General features: G+C 43.2%; 1 protein-coding gene across 1 annotated transcript; it reads right to left on the bottom strand.

Annotated features, from left to right (window-relative positions):
* Nucleotides 1-1,870: 1,870 nt before the first annotated feature.
* On the bottom strand, nucleotides 1,871-21,957 carry DHRS7 (dehydrogenase/reductase 7). The gene is made up of 7 exons (XM_035551456.1): nucleotides 21,724-21,957; nucleotides 16,197-16,349; nucleotides 10,043-10,149; nucleotides 8,961-9,200; nucleotides 4,414-4,536; nucleotides 2,798-3,013; nucleotides 1,871-2,084 (listed from the first exon to the last, which is right to left on the bottom strand). The coding sequence occupies exons 1-7, from the start codon at nucleotides 21,857-21,859 to the stop codon at nucleotides 2,049-2,051; spliced, it is 1,011 nt and encodes a 336-aa protein (XP_035407349.1). The 5' UTR covers nucleotides 21,860-21,957; the 3' UTR covers nucleotides 1,871-2,048.
* Between the last annotated feature and the right edge of the window lie 341 nt (nucleotides 21,958-22,298).

Here is a 22,298-nt window from a genome sequence, read left to right as displayed (position 1 = left end):
AGCCAATTCACACATTCCAGGGTGTTTTGCAACAGTATGACCCTGACTCGTGTTATGATTTTCTAACCCTCTTCAGATTCATTTTGTTTTTGGCAGAACCACAAGTTACAGCCTCTTGTTCTGTACCAAATTTATGCAACTGCCTGCCTCTGTTAAGTGAGTTATTTTGTGTGCACGTTCCTCCAACTGTCCCGTTTGTTTTGGAGCATTTCTTTGATTTATCAAGAACTTACGGCACCTGCAAGCCTGGCAGTGTCTGCAGCTCTCATAAGCATGCATGCTGTTACTCACAATACTGATGGCGTACTACTGGATGGAGTACCTGGCACTGAGCTTCTGAGAGGCCACCACACCATTTTCCTGCTGTACCGTATTAACCAGGCGTGCATCAGCTTTGCTGACGTTCTTCCCAAAACCTACTTGCTTTACAGAGTGCGATGTTCATCACGCAAAGGTAAGCGTAAGACACCTTTACTGGGGCTTTGAAAAAGAATCTTTATTTAATGAGATCAGTTTTAAAGTCATTTTCTAACAAATGTCAGTGCTTACTGGTGGATTTTTACCCTTCTGATCCAAGCGATTTAGCCTTCACAAAAAACATCAAGTCCTGGAGACTGCTTCAGTCCCATTTATGTTACCATAAAGCAACAGGAATCAGTTTAATGGAGTGAAATGAACCTTCTGTTCTTCCTGAACCGCATGAGGCAAGACACCTGTCATTTGATCAGTCTTTTTTTTTCTAGACAGTATTTCCATCTTTGTTAAATGTCACGTGAAAAATGTCACGTTTGACTTATGTGCTGCTACACTTGGTAAGTTTCAATAATTTATAACTGGGTTGTTAGGGTTTTATGATTGCTGAACGATCTATCACGAAGTAGGGTTTTTGTTTTTTTTTTTTTTTTACTGCACAGTTTATGGCTAGAGGTGCATCCAAACATCACTGGGGCCTTTGTCAACAACAGGGAGGTCACCAAGCTTGTAAACACACAGGTGACCACTACAGAGAGGTACCTTTAGCTAACGGTTGAACTGGATTTTAACTAGATGGTAGAAGTTTTAAAATAGTGGTCATCAGTTGGCCACCGCTGTTGTCCAGCACCAGGAACGTTGCGATTTGCCTCTGCTCTGTATGCTCTGGTTCATGCTTAGATCACCCACAGTGCAGGGCCTGCCCTAATTCAGGTCTGGCACTGTTGCTTGGCTCCAAGTAATCTCACATGAAAGTGTGGGGGGGTTCTCATTAGCAGTGTTCCCCTCGCGTGGCTACGGGCTGTTCTGCTACCGGCACTCTTTCCCTTCCTCTTCTCTTCACGATGCTCTATAGATTTAACATGTGCCAGGTTTAGTGCAAAGCTGAGCACTACCTACGACAGGTTACAAGTGTATTATCATGCTCTGGTCCTTCCTCCCTGCTTCTCTACACTGTCCACATCTCCGACTTCACCCAACAACCAGCACACTGAGGTTTGTGAACTCTGAAGTGGTCCTTAGAAATATTTGATCTTTAGGTTTCTAAACATCGTGATAAAAGTTCAGGAGCGTAGCCCCCCCCCCCCCCCCCCCCAAACGCATGATAACACCCCATTTTGCTCTTAGACCAACTGTACAACAGCGTTGGGGCTTGTGGCAAAGATGAAAAATATCTTTTCCCAGACGCTGCCTATATATCCTTGACCCTTTATCACAAGCTTCTACTTGGCTGGTTTTTTTTGCTCAAGGTCCATTAGGCATGAACATGAGGGAAACGGGATCCTGTGGGTAAGTGATTTGTAGCCTGCTCACCACGTATTTGTTAGTATCGCAGCAGAAAAACAACAATACTTGGCCCCATCTCAATTTCTGTAAGCTTAAAATAATAAAAACCAGGTATGTTTAGAAACTGATTTTTATTTTACCAAGTGCGTATACAGCTTGATAGATTTGTCAAGTTATATGACGACAAAGGTATAACAGATTAAAAAAAAGTTTTTGCTTGCAGTCAGGCAATATGAAAAAAGTTTCTCTCTGCATTAGCACAAGTAGAGCAGGAATTTGCCCGTTCCTCCTTACTTCGTCTTTCTCGAGTAAGAGGCATCGGCGTCCTGGAGTAAGAATAAGTTAAATCAGTATTTCCCCTCCCTACCCTCTACTGCATTGAAGTCCTTCACCCAGTGTTATTTTGCTTGAACTAGCTTCTGACAGCGGGCAGTTACAAGGTGAAGGTAGGAAGCTGCACGTGTTGTTCCATTTTCTGATTCTGGAGTACTTTAACATGGTACAACAACAACACAGTAAGGAAAAGGCCAAGCAGCACTGTGAGAACAAAACACCACACTGCACGTCTGTCTTCTGGGAGGTGAATGAGAGGGAAGAGACCTGACAGACAGTAGTACTGCTTGACGTACTTCGGGGAGGTGCTCAGATTACACGCCCGATATAAAAACTAGACAGACCTAGGGGAGAGTCTGTCAACAGTCTTAATTTCAAACTGCATTAAATAATTAATGCCGTTGACTTACAGCTCAGCTCTGCATTAATGCTGAATTCTCAACTCGTGGCCTCTGTGGTAAAGATCAGAGGCAAGACCTTTGGCACTCCAAGATGTACTGACTGCGCTGCACTGTGACGGTGCTGCAGTAATTCTAGACTACCAGGCGTGCAGCTACAGGGTCTAGCCTGGCATCAGCTGCTAGGGAAGTGAGGAGGAGGAAAAGAAATGGATCCAAAATTGCAGTCCCAGCATTCCTGCATCTAAAGAGACTGTCAGCAGAGTAAAAAAAACGCAAGCAAGCGGAGGAAAGAAGAATAAACTTACCACGCCGCTCTTAAAGTTTTGTATTCTCCTCTTGCCCATTCTGTTCATCAGCCACCAAGCCCAAGTGGGCGCATACTGCCAGAGGTAGCAGACGGCCAGGTAGGGGTGGTCGCTGATCCAGGCTTCCTTCAGGTTGTTGGCTGTGCTCACAAGCGTGAGCCGGACACAGCGGTCGGTCGGCATCTTGTGGGACTGGTCGCCGCTGTTCTCTAGTGACTGGAGAAGGCAGAGAGAGGGCAGGGATTAAAATGGGGCTTCTGTTTGTGGGGGACAGGGAGAGGAAGGGTCAGGCTCTGCGCAGCAGACACAGTCGGAGTTTCTCCACAGTGCAAAAGTAGAATAATGCTTACCACCTTCCTTTAACACACACCCTTCAATAAAGCACCTTTAAATTAGTGTCTCCACTGATGATTTAAAGTTTTTTTTAAAAAAAAAAAACTTCAACATCTATTCTGTTTTTGCATTGACTTATACTTTAAATTAGATATATCAGCAAGTTACCCATTCTGCAGCAGAAGGCTCTGTGAAATGAGAACTTTCCTCTTCCCAGCTGCCTACCCCATTATACGTTACAAGTTACTCTGTAATCAAATGAGTACATGAGGACATGTCCCCCATTAACTTAATATTCCTGCCAGCTCTGCTCTCTGTGCAGTTATCTCAAGAGAAGAGCAAGAGGCTTTTTCAGTAGCAGTGATGTCTTGTCCATATGTAGCCCGTAATGAAATAAGCCACAGCCCTGTGAATTTGTATGAGTTTCACTCCAGCAATAACAGACTGCTCTGTCATCTGTTCCTCTTATTTCCCAGAGCAAAAGCAATTATGGCCTAGATTCCGTCTTCCTCCTAGGTCTTTTGCCATGCTGAAATCTGAGGAATTCGTTTTGCAAGATTTCCAGATTGCTGAAAAAGTACATCTTTTCTTTTGTGAAAGTATGCAGCTTCGCAAGCCAACATTTCTTTCAGAACTCCATTGAACAATGGGAGATTTTTCTTCCCCTCTTACTGCTGGGTTCTCCTGAGCTTCGTATCAATTAAATTTATGACAGATTACCAATATGTATCACAGTAATAATTTCTGCCAGCTCTTTTGTTAGACAGCCTTTACGAAAAACAACTGAGCAATTGGAAGGTTTTGCTTTTCATCCTTGAACAACTAGTAACAGGAAAAGAATGCAAGCCTCGCCTCAGCTGACTCTAGTGGCTCTGCCAACAATTGCACCAAAGTCAACTGAACAGAGGAGATTGTGACTAGGGCAAACAAAAAGCTACCTGTGCAGATGCAACGCTGTTCAGCGCTGTAGAATTGTGTCTAGGAAATCTTGGCCTTTCCCCCAGAATTGCGGCAGGGCAACTGTACAGTAAATTTTACTAGATGGGGATTGTATATGTTGGAAGAGAGAAGGCGTAACAACTCCCCAGCTTCATTTGGTATGGACTCCATACCACAAAGAACTACACAACAAAACAGGGTTCTGCATTACTCAAAGCATGTCTTGGTGAGAAGATGAGGTTTGTGTTTGCGACAGGAAAAAAAAAAGAAGAAAACAAGAAAACCCCCAAAGGATCACTGTAGCAAGAAGTTGGATTTATCACAACAGAATTTAGAGTCCTTACCTTTGAAAGATTCTCCGTAAAGACATTTTGTATAATCTTAGACTGTACAGGTCCTGGGCATATGTTGATAATACTTATCTCAGGGTAGTCAGTCAGCTCAGTCCGAAGGGAATTAAAAAAGCCCTAGAAGAAAAGGCTGTAATGTGATCTTCTGCTGCATCTCCCTATGTAGAAAGGTATCACTAACTACAGATGTTAGTTCTATTTCTATGCCATAAAGATAGCAGTATTCTACTGAAAGCAACTCCTATTATTTTGACATTTAATGGGTAATTTACAATTTTATCTGCAATTATGTCTATCACTGAGGGATCTGACTTCCCAATCACACAGTAATTTCTCTACACCGCAGCCAGGCTCTGCTGTCCCTGTACCGAGGGCCAGGCCCTCTCTCAGAGCACTGTGGGGGCTCCTTACTGGGGGTACAGCACATCGTTAGCTCCTGCTGCAAGTAGCTTGGATACAAGTGCTCAGCCTTGCTGACCAAGAACTGCAATATTGTGGAAATTATTTTTTTCCCGTGAATTGCTCTTTGTGGTGAGATTAAAGCTTTTAAAGTGTTTCCACTAAGTGGTACATATATAAGAGAGAAAGAGGAAGAAGTTTTCATACTAAGTGGAAGGAGCAACTTGGTATTTTAGGGGGGTACTTCTACACTACTGAATACACTTCTGTGTTAAATTTGTTAATTTGTAAATTTGTTAATTTGTAAATTTGTTTGTTTTGTGTTAAATTTGTTAAATATGTGGACATAGACAAAAAACTTATTTCAGCTCGGGGATACGCTAAGTTAAAGTTCAATTACAAAAGTTCTAAGTATTTCTTTTCCTTAAACAACCAGGATACAAATTTTCTTAATCTCTAGCAATCCTTGCATAGACAGCAGCTGTTACGGGGAACAAGACCAATTCAGGAATGTGCCACCTACCAAAGTTGCTGCTCAAGCACTACTGAGCTACGATTTAGCAAACAACATACCGTGTCTTATCTTCGATCTGGCTAACAGCAGCTCCCTGTATTTATTCTAGCACATAATTTTGTGTCACAACAGAGACAGAAGGCCAGCACAGGCTGATAAACTTCCACCGCAGTACAGATTTATGATTTGGCTGGCCCAGAGCTCTTCACTAAATTGCAATATAGGACTAGGATCAGTCAGCTCGCTCCTGCAATGACATGGAAGAGGACAACTGGGACAACCCACTACAGCTAGACACCAAGCTGCATGAGTATGCACACTTACAACCAAGAAAGGACCATGGGCTCTGATTTCCCAATTGCTGGTGGCTAATTTCAGCTTGCAGATCACATGCAGGCTCTGCAGCGACAGTCTGTAAAAACACCGACCACGTCTGTAAACTTTTAAGTTCCGAGGCCCATCTCTGGGCCTTGTCAACTTAGGAACCCAATCCTAGAAGACTGGGAAAGGCTGAAATGATCTCTGCTAGGACAAAAATGTACTTTAGAAATTCCCCTAATGATCAGAGACTGAACAGACAGTGGCAGCTGCTGCTCAGTGCAGTCCATGTGCCTATTAGACAAGTTCCTGATTAAGGAACATTTTGAAGATCACCATTTCCGACCCACTCCACATGCCACCAATTATATGAATTACAGCTAGATGAACAGCGTATGATCTCCACGAGCATCGTCACACCAGGAGAGAAACTGCAACAGTCAGACGCAGACTCCTGTGGACTTGACTCATGCTCTTGCAGCTCTCCTTGCAGAACTAAGTAAAGGGTAATTTCATTAGTATAATGTTGTTATGAAGAATTCCAATAGGCAGGAATCGAGGTGTGCTTGTTTCAAGAACAAAGTTTAATTCTTAACAGAATTCCTTCCATCCTCCCCCCTCCAATTGCAGCATTAACTGTGTCAGCTGTGGTAGACTTCAAGGCATGAATTTTAAAAACAACCACTAACAGATGAATTCATGTCAGACAGGGACATATATTTAATAACTGGTGGCCAAAATGCGATCTGCAGTCCAAGACCTAGAAGACCCTAGGTTGACACATGCTGGGAAGACACAACATGAAAAGCATCACTTTATGCTGTGTTACTTTTCCCCAGCTTCTCTAGTCATTTCTTCTTGGTCATCATCAGAGATGGGCTACTCGGCTACCCGCAGAGGACGGCCGTTCTGACAGGCTTCCTTTATGTGAATTGTACTGGTGAAGTTTGATATCTCAAAAGAGCTTTAATATTTTTGTGGGGTTCACACCTAGTCCTAACTCTAGACTGGTAAGAGACTCTTAGGCCAAGTCTATATTTGCAATATAGATTTCAAAATCTGTGTTGCAAATCACGTTTTAACCCTTGGAATTAGTATTTACAGGGTTACTGTGAAAGAAACCAGAAAGGAAGTTTGGAGTCTGGACTGGTTATTGAGCAGAGGCAGAAGATAAGAAAGGTATAAGCAGTTCAGTTAGCTTCTTTTTAATGAATCCTGACATTTTAGGGAACTATTTCTTTTAAGGTTCTTCCACATTCTCAGTCCTAACATGAAATTCAATATTCTGTGAATTTTTAAAGCAACACATGAATTCCTCTGCAACCAACTAGCCACGCTTATTCCAACAGCACCACAGCCAAGAGATGATTCAATTGAAAGAACACTTTAAAATAAAGGAGCATAAATGGAGCCCACACTTCTGCTCATTGCATTCTTCTAATTTCAATCTACTAGACCTAAATCAAAGGCTGGCTTCTAATGGGCAATTTCATCACTGCCACCTAAATGAAGGGTAGCAGCTCGCTCCCTGTCATTAACTGAAAATTTTCTGTTAGCAGAGACCTGCCACAGTCTTCTACATCTTCATTCTTTCAAGCATCTAATGGCTTTGCAGTGTCAGCCACTAGTTACATGTTTGCTGTTGTTAGTCAAATTGTTAAAAAGATATTGATCCAATAGGTTAACCAAAGTTATTTACTCTGCTCACGTGCTTAAATCCAGCAGGGAGTAGGAACGTGCCAGTTTTTGTTTTTAAAATCATCACTGAGCACAGCTGAAGTTTAGCTTACTGAGATCAAAACGTACATTAGCAGGAAGTCAAACAGTGGTGAAAGACAAATATGTCTAAATAAATTTGCTAGTTAAACAAATGATTTCGCAACGATAAAGGCAGCTTTTTTTTTCCCCCAGACACTTTTCTCAGCTTTTCTTTTATATTCTTGTGGATGAGTGAAATGGCTTTCAAAAATCATTCCAACCAATACTGAAAATTCAGTGTTATGCAGAAGACAGTGTGCCTGCCTTCCTAAGGCGCTATGAGCTGCCAGTTCTTCACAGCACAGCAACATTCAAAACTGCTGCGAAGGTTCTTTCAGATCTTCCTAGCAAGAACGGGAAGCCTCATTCCTCATTAGTCTGCTTTACCAATCACTGTTCTCACTTTACTGTAGATTTCTTACAGTCTAAAAACCTCTCACCAGGGATTTTTCTTCCCTAACCGAATTAAGACGAGTCTTAAAGCACGATGCTTGCTGTTCCTGCACCACACTCCAAGTAGCACGTGCAGGGAATTCTCCCAGCTCAGCACCATCTGCATGTTTGCATACAGTACGTGTGACAAGGACAGGCAGATGGGATCCATTTGCTTTGGGAAAATGGTGGAGCTAGGTCAGAAGGAGCGCAGGAGCAGCATGGCAAGTCCTTCCCCATTATCCACACCTGCACGTGCAGTCCAGAAGAACTGCTGTAAGCTTCTGCGTGGTTTCTCTGCCTTTGATATCTAACATTGTTCAGTGAGTTCAAATGGCTTTATATATTTATTATGGAGTAAGAATTTTGGCATAAATGAGAGAACACCACAGACGTTCTTGTCTTACACTTGTGCTCCACGGTTAGAAATTCTTACTCCAAAATGTAAGAAGTTTCCCGTTTACCAGAAGATACACTATTATAAACACGTGCAGTATGTTTTAAAAAAAGTATATTTCTAGATAACACCGATTTTATTCAAACCAGTGTACATCACCATTATTTTTATCATACCAGTTTTATTATTGTTTAAAAAAAAAGCATTTGTTTGAGAGCTCTGTTTTTGGTGGTGGTGGTTTTTTTTTTGTTTGTTTGTTTGTTTGTTTTTTTAAGCTAGTCTCTATTTCATCTCTTTCTACTTTTGGTATCATGTCCTGGATATATGGCTACTCAGTTCCTAAGCTCTGAGTCAAGGTCCCCTTAGGCTCACCTTTTGTTTTGCTAAAAACAAAGCGGATTCCATAGTAAGGAATTTACAGTGCTGTTAGCTGAAGAAGGGCTTGAAGTTTAATTCAAGGATATTTTAAAGGCTGCAAAAATTAGAAACCAGAGAAAGAGCCACCCTCCCCTAATTCTTTCAGTCCAGAATCATTCTCTAGGAGTTTCAGAACATTTCAGAGCAATTCTGTATAACTTTTAGCACCTGAGAAAGTTATATATGCTGTGTGCAATTTCAGGTGAGACTTATATTTTCTGCACAGAATAAATTCCTCTGCTACAGCAGTAAAACTGATGCTGGTATAGCACAGAAGACTTAATAAAATTCAGAAATGTAACTTACCTGCAGAGCATGCTTGCTGGCACAGTACCCAGAGGCAAGAGGGGCTCCCATGATACCCATCACACTGCTCACAGTCACAATCTTTCCCTTTTTCCTTTCAATCATGTGTTTCAGGACGTGCTTTGTTACAGAGATCGTGCCGAGGTAGTTAAGTTCCATTATCGCGCTGTAGACGTCCAGGTTTGAGTCCATGAACAGGGAGCGTTGGGAACGTCCACCATTGTTGACCAAAACATCAATCTCAGGAAAGATACAGCGATAAATAAATATAGCACATTTTCTTTAATATTTGCACTCAGGCGATTGTTAACTGACTATTCTCATCCCTCTAGTCTCGCCCACTAGCCTCCCCCTTTGAATTGTGGGCTGGCTGATTTTCAGTGGAGACAACAAAACAGGAACAGTGTTTGATGCCAAACAGTGTTAACTCCTAGCACAGGAACACTGGCAGCTAGAAACCAACTAGATTAAAGAACAGAAGGAACAAATCCAGTACCAATAATTTCTCTGTGATACCAGAGTACCAGCGGACTAAAGGCCTAGCTTGAAGCTTTGCCCATTGTGCATAGTGTTGGTCAGATCTGACTGCTGTTGTCTTAACTCTGGACTAGCAGTCGAAAAGACTACGCACCAAACAAGGTAAGCCCAATGTCCGGTTTTGTCCCATATGGCTCTGAACCCAAATTACGTGCCTCACCAAAACTACAAAATAAAGCTCCTGACTTTCATACACAATTTCAAGCCTAGAACATACAGCTGAGGATCACTCCATTTGGACCAGAAATTCAGTGATCAATCAAGCAAGTGATCAATGAAATCAAGCAAGTTAATTTTTAGTTCTTGGTACTGGCTAGTGATTATTTGTTCCTTGCTGCATCTCTGCAGAACCTACTGAAATCCAAAAGTAAGCAACAGAATGGATGAGAATTTAAGTACTTTTGTCACGTTTAATACCAAAACTTAAGCAAGATGTGAATTTAAGCATTGCTGAATTTACCAGATGATAGAATAAAAGTGAAATACATACATAAATGCAGGGATAGAAGATAGAGAAGAAATTCAGCCCCAGAGGTGCACCTTACCTTGCCAAAATGCTTAATAACGCTGTTGGTTGCAGCTTCATGAGAGCTTCTATCAGTCAAGTCCAGACGCAGAACAAGGATGTCTTTTTCGGTCAAGTTGCTGATTTCTAAAAACAACCATAAAGTGAATGAGAACCAGTAAGATTGCTAATACAACAACTGTGGAAATGGGTTTTTAAACCCCACATTTTCACTAGAAAGACATAAACGATAACTTAAAGTTGAAACTAAAATGCTTTCTTTTCATTTTGATCTCCACATAGAATCCATTTTTAATCTGTGCCTACCATTTTTTCCTCATTATCATCTTTGGCTTTTAAAAGGCTTGACTTTATTAAATAGATTCAGGTATCACAACATAGACAATTCAATTCTCCAACTACATTGCAATAGTTGATAGTAACATGTTACAGGATGACTTGATACTGAAACTTTTCACTGAGCCATTCTGAAGCTCAGCTTATTGGCAGCCTTGACATTTTCCTTGTAGGTCAATTGTTAAAGCGTGTTTATTCCTGACAATAGGAACAGTACACATTGGACCAAAACCACAACATGTACACAAGCTTTTATACAAGTATACAAGTTACAAGCTTTAGGGCTAAGTCGGGAGAAGGTGGTTTATTGTAGGGGGTAGGAGGAGAATGATGATCCTCGTGGGTCTCTTCCAACCTGAGATATTATTCTACAAGAAGGTTTTTGTTTAACTGAGACCTTTCAACACATCCACCTCCTGCAATAAAAGGCAGCTGTCATCAAGTTCGAGCCTTCATGCTGAGTGTTTTCACCACTGACTCTGCAACAACTGACCTTTTCCACAGAAAGTGTTTCTTGAGCAGTGATTTGCTACCCTTGGGGTCTGGGGGCAGATGAGTCACAAAAATAAAACCTTCAATATTAATCTTTCCATTTTTTAAACCAGACATAACTTTTTTTAAAAAAAATATATATATGCGTACTAGGTTGATGGTGCTATTTTTTGTTTCTAAATTGATTCCTAGCCACAGTTAAGTACATCTGCTCCCCTTCGACCAGCTGTGCTCTTTAGAGAGAGAGAGCTTAAAGCTCTTATTTTTTCATTACCACATCTTGCATACACAGGTACGGTTGAACCTTGTCTCTACAGTGACGTACAGATAAGGTTACTGAAATCCCCAAGTTGCCTCTGCTCAAAGGTCGCTAGTATTTAGGTAATTGGATACAATAAACCCATGTTTGGTTTAAAACTACCATATTTCCATGCATTGCTCCTTCCAGTGATCCCTCCTCCTCCCCCCTACCTTTCCCTCTATTTCTTCCATTACAGACAGCAGTAAAATCCTTGTAGGTTAAACTACACCTCTACCTCATGTTCCCAGCCCTGAGGAGAAGGACCTGGGCGTGGTGGTGGATGAGAAGCTCGACATGAGCCGGCAATGTGTGCCTGCAGCCCAGAAAGCCACCCATGTCCTGGGCTGCATCAACAGCAGCGTGGGCAGCAGGGCAAGGGAGGGGATTGTCCCCCTCTGCTCTGCTCTCGTGAGACCCCACCTAAAGTGCTGCACTCAGCTCTGGGGCCCCAGCACAAGAAGGACATGGAAGTATTAGAATGAGTCCAGAGGAGGCCATGAAGACGATCAAGGGACTGGAGCACCTCTGCTGTGGGGACAGTCTGAGGGAGCTGGGGGTGTAGAGTGACAGGACAAGGAGTAATGGTTTTAAACTAAAAAGGGTAGATTTAGATTAGATATTGGGAAGAAATTCTTCACTCTGAAAGTAAAGTGAGGCCCTGGCGCAGGCTGCCCCGAGGAGCTGTGGCTGCCCCATCCCTGGCAGTGCCCAAGGCCAGGCTGGATGGGGCTGGGGGCAGCCTGGGCTGGCGGGAGGGGTCCCTGTCCTCAGCATGGGGCTGGGATTATATGGGCTGTGAGGTCCCTGCCAACCCAAACCATCCTGTGAGTCTGTGATTTCTATCAGCCTCCTACAGTCACTTTTTTCTAGGGTGAAGAATCCTCGCTGTAGTCATTCCTCAGACAGCTTTCATAAAACTTCACACATTCTTGTTACCCTTTTTCTAAGCTTCTTTTGCTGTCCACTCATCTCCTTGTTTTCCTGGCAGATAACCAGAACTGTGCTTGTGTTGAAGGAATGTGCGTGTCCCAATTTACATATTTTCAGAATTATGTTCTCCATTCCCCTTACTAATAACCCTCTACTGTACCAAACTGATGTTTTCAAGGGAACCATTAAAATAAGAAAAGAAAACCCTTGCTCCCAAGTGGGAGACCTTGGGTTTGGGCTCACCATTTTACACAAACGCTAACAGATGTTGCTAACGTCCTATACTGACGTGTCTCCAGCTGCTGGCAAAACAAACCACACGTGGGCATCAGCTTCCAGATACATCTGAAACTGAGCGCTCAGCCTCAGCCTGCCCAGAAGAAAAGCCACTTTCACACAGCTGTGAGAGCACATTTCTGATATGCTGTATTTTCAGGAGATCCTTTAAGTCCCCTTACACAGCAGCTTTCTGCTACATCTGAGCAGGATCAAACTGCCCAACCACCAAGTAGCAGGTCCTCTAACATTTTTCCTATGGTTCATTAAGTTTTGTACCTTTTTTTTTCTTACTACAAAGTTATTACAATCACCCAAAGCCAGCTAGGGGTTTTTTGAGTATATTTTTTGAAAGACAGCTGCAAAAATAAAGCTGACTTAAAACAGTGTTTTCTTATGACATCAGATATACACAAGATAAATGTGCTTGCTTGTGACATTAATATGTAAATTATCTAGTTACATTGCTGCTGTGTACAGCATCTACCATAGGCATGTTAACGCTTATTAGCTCCAATTATGCCATATAATTCAGCTAACTTCAAGTTGATGTTACGTGTGGCAGCTCAATCTTAACCCATCCCACACTACTCAAGCCTTACAGAATACTCTTGAACTCAACTGCAAAAGGAAAACACACAGGAGTTGTGAGCAGGGACAAACCATCTCCAGTTTACGGGGTTTATGTGGCAAGGTTTTGGTAGCAGGGGGGTGCAGGGGTGGCCTCTGTGAGCAGAGTCCAGCAGCTGCCCTGTGTCAGAGCAGAGCCAGCTCCAGCCGGCTCCAGGGGACCCGCAGCTGGACAGAGCAGTGTTGTTTTCTGTTCTCACTGCTCTTGCCTATTATTAATAGGTAACAAATTACATTAGTCTCCTTCACACTGAGTTGATTTTGCCCATGACAGTAACTGTTGAGTGATCTCCCCATCCTTATCTCAACCCACAAGCTTTTTTTAGTCCATCATATTTCATCCTTTTGAGGAGGGGGAGTGAGAGAGCGGTGTGGTGGAGCTCGGCTTCCCACCAGTGTGAAACCACAGCACCCAGCAAGCACTTGGACACATGCCCAAGCGCGCAGGGATGGAATCAGGAAGGTTGAAGCTCAGAAGTCAGAGCTGGTGAGGAATGCAAAGGGCAAGGACAGCTCCTGCAGGTACAGCGGCAACAAAAAGACCAAAAAACAGAGTGAGCTCACCACTGAGTAGGGATGGCAATGAAGTGACACAGAAAAACATGAGTTGCTCTTTGCCTTCTCTGCCTTAACCTTCACTGGCAGATCTCTCAGGTCTCCTAGAGCCCTGAGAATAGCCTCTGGGAGAAAGAAATACTACAAACATCAGAGGATAACCAATTTAGGGACAAACTGGACATCCAAACAGGGCAACACATGCAGCCAGGAGTTATGAGAGCTGACCAACATCACTGCAACGCTACTGATCTTTGGAGGAGGTCACCAGCAGCTGGAAAAAAGCAAATGTCACACGGCCTAAGCTCAGTCCTTGAGAAAATGATGGGGCAATTCCTCCTGAAAGCAATTTCCAAGCATATGAAGGACAAGAAAGTGACTCAGCCAACACAGATGTACTGTGGACATGCATTGCCTGACCAACTTAATTGCCTTTTGCAATGACATGACAGGCTCTGTGGACAAGGGCAGAGCAGCAGATGCTGTATATCTTGACTGTGTAGCTTTGTATGTTGGCCTCCACAGCATCCTCGCAGCTACGCTGGGGAAATGTGAGGGGCCTAGGTGAATGGATTACAGTGTAAGTGAAAACCAGGCTGGATCAACCAACCCCTCAAAGTCCAACAGGTAACCATTTCTAAGCGGTAGCCCACCATGGACAGTATCTTTTAATATCTTCATTAATGACCCAGATGATGGGATAAAACACTTTTTCAGCAAATTTTCAGGTAACATCAAGTTCAAAGGAGTAGTTGCTATGCTGGAGGGTAGGGCTGCCATTCAGAAGCATATTAATGAAATATAATAATGGTCTGACAAACCTCATTAAGCTCGAAGTCAAATGAAAAATTTTGCACCTGGGACAGAACAGCATTATGCAGTACTGCAAACCGGTGTCCAAATAGCAAGGTATCAGGCCTGAGGTCCTGATGAAAAGCCTGCTGATTTATGTTCAACGTGCAGCTATGAGCTCCTGCAATTATAAATGCTACTGGGCTGCAACAGCAAGAGAAGATTGAGGGAAGTGGCTGTTAAGTGTCTCTACATAGCACTAAGACTGCAATTGGAGTACAGTGTCCAATTTGGGACTCTCATTAACAGCAAATACCATCAAACCGCAGCACAAAGCCACCAAGATGGCTAGAGGAGCGAGCACACCTTATAATTAATAAAAGGGGTGGAAGGCGGAGTTTAGAGAGAGGAGTTAGGGGGCAAGAGGGCCAAATACTCTCTTCCACTACCTAAAGGCTGGTGGTAGAAAATACAGGTCACCTGTTACTGAACAGGTTACTGCAGAGTTTCCAATATTCCTACTAATCTAACCTATAGCTAAGAAAGTTCAGTAGCATATTTTTCCAAAACACATGGCTACAAAAGACTAATATATAGCACAGCTATGATATTCACACAGTTATTTCAAATTGGCAGGGGCAGAAATTATTTTAGTCAAATCTGTGCTCTTGGTTCATATCAATTGAACTAAGTTTTCTGAATGTTCCTTAGCACATCGCTCTTATACAAATGCTACCTGAAAATGGACATCCAGATTCCAGCTCCTGCCAGCATATCCAGTGCCATCAGTGTCGTAATGACAACAAATGGCCACAGACGTAAGCACAGTTGTATGCTTTTAGTGACCACTAAACATTGCGTCATATCATTTGACTTTTGCCATAATTACCACTTACCCACATCATCATCTGACAGCCCTGGTTTCTTTTTGGAGGTATCTATTTAAGTAACAGCTGTTTTGAAGCGTCAGGAAATGGAAATAAGGAGCAGTGCATTTTTGAAACCTCCTTGTCAGATTTTCAGAGTAACCTGCTGCAACTTTGAGATTTCAAGGAATTTTTGTGCTAAGCCAAATGAACATTTCAACATTCACTAGCAAGCATTCCAAGTACGCTGCAGACATTTGATCAACATTACTAGGAACAAACTGTCAGTGTGATAATATAGTCACTAAACAATATGGAGGGCAAATAGGAAGAAAGAGATATAGTAATCATGTTCAACACTTCTATTTATCGACATTAATTCATTGCCTATCCCTCCCACAGCCAGGCCAGAAAAGAGAGGGAAAAAGATAAAGAAGAGGAATGAAGTTAGACTACTGACACAGCAGGCATATGAAAGATAACTGGAACAGTTAAACATCCTGCTTCATACATGTTCCTCTCAATCTATAGGAGATCCTCTTCTCTGCACTTACTCAGAACGACTTTCTCTGAACATCTCTATTCATTCCTTTTCCAAAGGAAACTCCTTGACAGTTGTCAATCTGACTGCAGCAGGCACAAACCCGAAGGGAGAAGACTTCTCACGTAGCATGCAGCCACATTGTTTGCTTCTGAATAGGATGACACCCCTCAATTTCTTTCCTCCCTTCCCCACTGTATGTATTCAGTAACTTGTAAGACCAGCTGCAATTGATAGTAAGTGTAACACCAGCTTATAAGGGCTCTCATACCACAAACCTATACAAAGCCTTCTCTCAAGAAAACAAAATACTGGCTTCAAATACAGTGAAATTATGTATAAAGTTCACTTTCATCATGAAATTTATTCCTGTGCTTTGTGGGTTAGTATTTCTGTGGCAACCCCACCACAGCAAGAGCGGAACTGCTCACATGAAGTGGTAACTTATACTTACGAAGGCATTTCTTTTTCACCCTTTCCAGTTCATCTTCTCTTCTTGCTGAGATGGCAAGCAAAGCTCCTATCTTTGACAACTGGTAAGCCAACTCTTCTCCAATTCCACTTGAAGCTCCTGTCACCCAGACAACCTTGCCACGCAGTTCATTTTCTGTCAGGAGAATCAAGGCAGCATTTCACACATTGCCAATGCTAGAATAAACATTTAAGTCCCTGCAGAGGTATGCTCTGATACTGTTAAGACATATGCTCCACTATATTGGCTGTTACAAAATCCTGACTTCTTTATTTTTTGGTCACGTGCAGTTGTGAAATTGTTCCATGCTGTTCTGCTACTTGAACTTTGTTCCACGGCTAATCTGAATAAACATGAATTATCTACCTGATGGAAGAAATTAGATTGCGTTTCTGCAACTCATCCATGCAGAGCATATCCACTGACCTCATCAAAAAGAGCTTCAGAGGAAAACGGAGAAGAGAATTCTTGGAAACGGCAGGTAAGCGGTTACTGTATGGCAAATCCAAACAAAAGCCTAAGCCAACCTTTCCCAATAGATGTTCTACCTCAAAAACGGTCCTAAGTAACTGCTGACAGAAGAAAATTTTCTGATCATAGGCAGCTTATCAGAACAAACAGAACGGGTGTTCATCCGCTTCGTTTTGTGTCTGATGCAGGTTAATTCTTGCATTGGCCAGAATACAGTACACCAAGTTCCCAGGGCGTAAGCTCACCTATGAATTTCCTGCGTGCTCACAGTTCCTGCCCAGGCACGCTTTTTAAACCTCTAGTAAAAACAGTGGTATCTTGCTCCTTCACTCCTCTGCTTGTAGCCTGTTCCCCCTTGTTTGCAGGCATTCCCCACTCTTGACCCCATGAAACACCTAGAACCTGGGAAAAGGTTTAGATTTCCAGACGTATATCCAAAATCATCAAATAAAATAGATGGATGAAAATTACTCATTTAATTCTAGAACACGATTTAAGGATGAGTGATCACTAATATCAGAGCACTTTCCAGAACATATTACTGACTAAAACTTGCACGTCTTCTTCATCGTCAGTGCCAGTAAAAAAATCTGGGACTGATCAGCTGCTGAGAAGAGCTCTTTCTTCTATTTAACACTGCACTCCAACTATTTCTAACCAACCAAGAAAGATTTCACATTATAATTCAAATAGCAGAGTCAAATTCAGTTCCTGGGATTTAAAGCCTGTTCTATTCAGAAAAAAGGCCAGAATAGCATTTGTCAGCTCACTGAAACCTACCCGCTCATTCGGTTTAGCAAAAACACTTCTTTACTAAAGCCAGTGGCTGTGATGACTTTTACCTCCTGCTTCAGGATCAGTTCCCGGTTCTCTCTACACTACTCTGTTTCAAATTTCTAGTTTTGAGTCTTAATGATAATAAATCCAATGAAGAGATGAGCACCAAAATCTTGTTTCCCCTTTTCCTTATTGAAGACTTCAAGATTGACTATCAGAGCTCACCTTGAATTTGCAGGACTGGCACCAGGTATTATTTTTCTATCATTATTATTATTATTATTATTAATTTTTAAGAAAGCTGACTTTTTAGCCAAAGAAAAATCCTTCCTAAAGCCAAACTTTATTTTCTTTTTTTCTTTTTTTTTTTTGAAGTCACTTTCCAAAGGAGAGATGTATTCTAAGGTTATGAACATGGGAGGTAGAAAGAGATATTCCTGAAGTTGTAGGAATAACTGTTTTATTAATAATTATATCAGAAAGCTGCTGTCACTTAAGCTTATTCACGCTCTCTTCCTACAGTTTTATTTCAACACATTCCCAAATCACTGGGCTAACTACAAGGAACATAGAGTTTACCTCTCAGATTAATTTCTTATTTTTTTTGGCAGTTTGTTTTCTGTTGAAACACAGTTTGTTTCCTGTCAAAACAAACAGTACTTGAACAGAAGCACACATGGATATGCCTTCATCCCTGCTTACCACACTCATCTCTTCTTGCTACTGAAAACAAATCCACTTCCTCCCACCACGCAGTTTCCCTGTTCTCAACCTGCCTTGAGCAGGTTCACTGTAGTTATTCGGGATCTTGTTCTGTGGACAGAATAATTAATTGAGATGAGGAAGGTTTTTCATTGATTTCTGAGTGCTGATAGTTACCCTACACTGATCTACTGGAAATTAGTACAGTGCAAAACCTAGCTGAAATGTTGTTGTAGAACAATTATCAAGCAACTAGCTTGTTCTAGAATAAATGTCCTGTTGTAACTGGAAATAAGTTTAAAAATTAACTGTGCCAAATTGAAAAATAAAATATTATACTTTTACTAACCATTAACTACTGTGTTACAAGGCATAACAAATGAGAGGTTGAACAGAGTACTACTGCAATATTCCAAGTGCTTCTGTAGTTCAGCTCTGTTCAGATTTTTTTTTTTTTCTCCATCATTTTATAGCTCCCATGGCACAAGGTTGTCACTTCATTTTATTCATGAAAATATTTGGGGTGAGGAAGTCTAAAGCAGAACATTTTCCCCAGACCCATGAAGAATCACACTATTATTCTTAGCTTAAAGAGTCAGTTTTCATGTATGTTTTCATATATGCATATGTAAAAGGATCCTACTAAGCTCGGTAATACCACGCTGTCTGTGAAAAGTGCACCACTTAGAGTGACCGCTGATCAGCTAATGAAATACAATGCATAAGGGAAGTCACCCAGCACCCCGTAACCCTTGTCTCCTGATCACACAAATATTTAGATTACGGGAAATAATCCAGCACCTGCCAATGATGAAATCCAGATGCTTCCCTATAGAAGTGAATCACTGAATTGAACTTGTCTTACCCATACGAAGGCTATGCTTTGTAATTATAGTTTTCAAGATAAAGAAACATTATAAGAGTCTGCTTTCTGATAAGCACTTCTATCTGCAAAATCTTCCAACACCCATACTAATGTTGTGGAAGCTATAACAAAACATAATGACAGCAAGAGTAACAGCTCTATCAACAGCTTTGATTAAAATTCAAGTTTTCTCCACCTGACCCGTGTGCTACTTACCTAGAGATGTCTGTAGACATGCTATGCTGTGTGCACAATGTGGGGAGGAGGAAAAGCAGGAATATATTTGAAGAAAGACCTTTTCTAGTGTTTGTCCCTTTTGTTTTCCTTGCTGAGCAGATAGAATCAGCACTGTGACACCACTATCACGTGTGCAAGGCAGAACTATCAGCAAAATGCTACTTAAATGCTTCCAATTCAGCTGCATATTTCAGTTACTTACAAGCACTTGAGGCCCAGGGTGGGGGGAAAACACAGTTCACCACTTTGCAGAGCAAAGAAGCTTACATTGACAAAATTCTTACCAATGCTCCTTATATTACCTATTGAAACAGCTAAAACTACATTGCTCTGTACGTGGGAATTTTGAGAGACTAACTGAAAGGTTTCCAAGCTTCCATTGCAATTGAAAGGTACTTTCAAATAATTCTGTGTCTACCTGAGAACTCCTAGATCTCCATGTGCATTGCACGTAGATCCCTCAAGACAAAGCTTCAGTTCCGTTTATATTTATCAAGATTTATCCTGTTTCTCTGCCCTGAGTCTTTCCACGATATTCGCAAAGTCGACACACACTGGTATTTTTCATACTTTTCTTATACTAAGGGAGCTACCTGATGGACTTGCTGCAAAACTCATACTGCATACAGTTACAGATTGGTCACATATTTAAATTTAGTATTCTTAGAGCTGGATTACTTGTGCACACTTTCCTGTTCTCCAGTATACAGACTAGCACTTTTGCAGCAAGCTTCTACTGAAAATAGAAGTCAGACTTATCTCAAAGTCTAGGCCACACTCCCAACCCAACTCCACAGGGAGATGATCCCCACCTTCTCCCACTTCTGTCCAACCTGAAGTGGTCTCCATCCTCACCCTTGGTTTGTTGCATGCCCACTAGGCTAGAACTAAAAAATACGTCCCAGATTCCTGTTTCAAATGGCTTTCTTGACAAACTCTTCACAGAACTTGCCCTGCTCTTCTCTCAGCCGCTTCCCAATGCCAACCTGCACCTGCACCACATCCCCTACTGCATCCTCGTCTCAAACACAAACCCTTACTCCTCAGTTCCCCCCCAACACAATGACCCTCCTGCATCCAAGACAGTCCTATCTCCCCATCTCAACCCATCACCCAATTTCATTTTACACGCAGGGCAGCTTATAGTGTTCCCTATCCCATCTTTTCCCAGATCAGCTTCTCCACCCAGCTGTTCAGACGCGAGAAGAGGGTGCTGTGTGGTCACTGATGGCACCTGCTCCATTTTCACCTCAACCACCCAAACCCAGCATGTCCCACAGCACCCCAAATTGCAGCTGCTGGCTAAGCTGAGGTGGGATATTCAGAAATGTGTGACTCTTCAGATCAAAACCCTCTTTAATGCAAGTAAAACTGAGGATTTTTAAAGATCTTTAGTTGTCTACAAGGAGGCAGAATTGCAGACAGATTAGAAAGGTCAACACATGAAAGAGCTGTAAATCCCTGGCTGAAGGCATTTTATTGAATCTTTGTAACCGCAAGTGTGGAATGCAACACCTTACAGAAAAGTGAGGAAAATCCACAGACAGCAATCATGTGGTGCTGCTCCCTTATGCCTTTTGGGGCAAAATCCTCTGAAGAGGAAACCCATTTAATCCAAGCATTAATATTCATGTTTATTATGCTGTAAACACTTTCAGAACTACTGTGAAACTGAGATCTGCTTTAAGATGCAGTAAGGAACAGAAGCTAAAGAGACTAGGAAGAGTTTTTTTGTTGTTGTTTTTCTTTCTTCCAGACAAACTCAAAGTTTCTCTCTCTGACCCACACTGTCCATCCCTCACCTGCAGGTTTTAGCAGGTTCCTGAGAGGTCCCAGCAGTGCCTGAAGGGGGAACATGCATCACCTGCACACACTAGCGTGGGGTGCCATGAGGAATCCCTTCCATGGTGATCAGAAATCGAGGAACTAATTCCTACCACTTATATTAAGCATCCCCTTTTCTTATTGTCCCCTGTTCTGTGCTTCTCCCGGCACACCACAGCCTCCCCGAGCAACACGCACACCTGACGGCCTCGCATATCACACAGGCTGATGCCAGAACCAGACATCTGACCGGAAACAATGCAAAACAATACTTTTGGGGCTGAGCGAGCCCTGCAAAGTTGCTTTTAGATCACTTTATTCAACGGGTCTCTTCGCCACTGCCCTGCAGCGAGCTGCAGCTGTGCGTGCGAGGGTCACCACACCTTGCTGAGAGCTGAAAATACTGCTTTTAGGGTTATCGTTCAACGAGCCCCGGGGGCAGCTATGGTCGGATCGGCCGAGCTGAGACGACTGCAGCCCCGGCTGCCTTGGTCCCCCCTCACCCCCACACGCCGCCATCCCCGGTCCCCCTCACGGAGCGCCTCAAACGCCGCCACCCCTCGGCGCCCCGCAGCCTCCCTCCGGGCTGGCGGCCGCTCCCGGCAGGCAGCCGCTCCCTGGGGCCGGCTTTACCTGGCTTCTTCCCCCGCCACTCGGCCCACAGCAGCGTGAGGTCGCCATCGGCCCGCAGCCAGCGGACCAGCTGCACCAGCAGGGCCAGGAAGGCTCCGCCCGCCAGGAGCTGGCACAGCCCGCAGCCCCACGACATGGCCGCCACCCGCCCCGCCACCGCCCGCTGCGCCCGTTTATGAGGGCCGCCGCCAGGCGGGAGCCGCCTCCTCCTCCCCGCCTTCCCTTCCAACCCCTTTCCCCGCTGGGCAGGGCCGCCGAGGTTCCTTTTCCCCCGTCACGGACCCTGGCTCCGCGGTGGCCGGGCCCCGTTGGGTGGTAACGCGGCCCCGGAGCTGGCGCAGTCAAGGCTGGGCGATAAGGGCTGGGTTTGTAGGGCAGGGGCCGTGCGTGTGACAGGGGCTGAAGGTTGTTTTCTGGGAGCGGGGGACTCTTTTTCCGAACTTGACGTGCCCCCGAGGGGAGCAGAGGGCTGGCTGGCTTCGGGCTTGTAAACAGCGCTGGCTGCCACACGTCCTCAGGCTGCCCTGTCACAGGCACTGGGGCAGGTGCCCAGCGCGGTGTGGGTTTGGGGTATA

Source organism: Cygnus atratus, chromosome 5, assembly GCF_013377495.2.
Source record: "Cygnus atratus isolate AKBS03 ecotype Queensland, Australia chromosome 5, CAtr_DNAZoo_HiC_assembly, whole genome shotgun sequence".
Lineage (NCBI taxonomy): Eukaryota > Metazoa > Chordata > Aves > Anseriformes > Anatidae > Cygnus > Cygnus atratus.
Note: the sequence above shows the minus strand (reverse complement) of the source record. Positions and strands in the feature narration are given on the sequence as shown.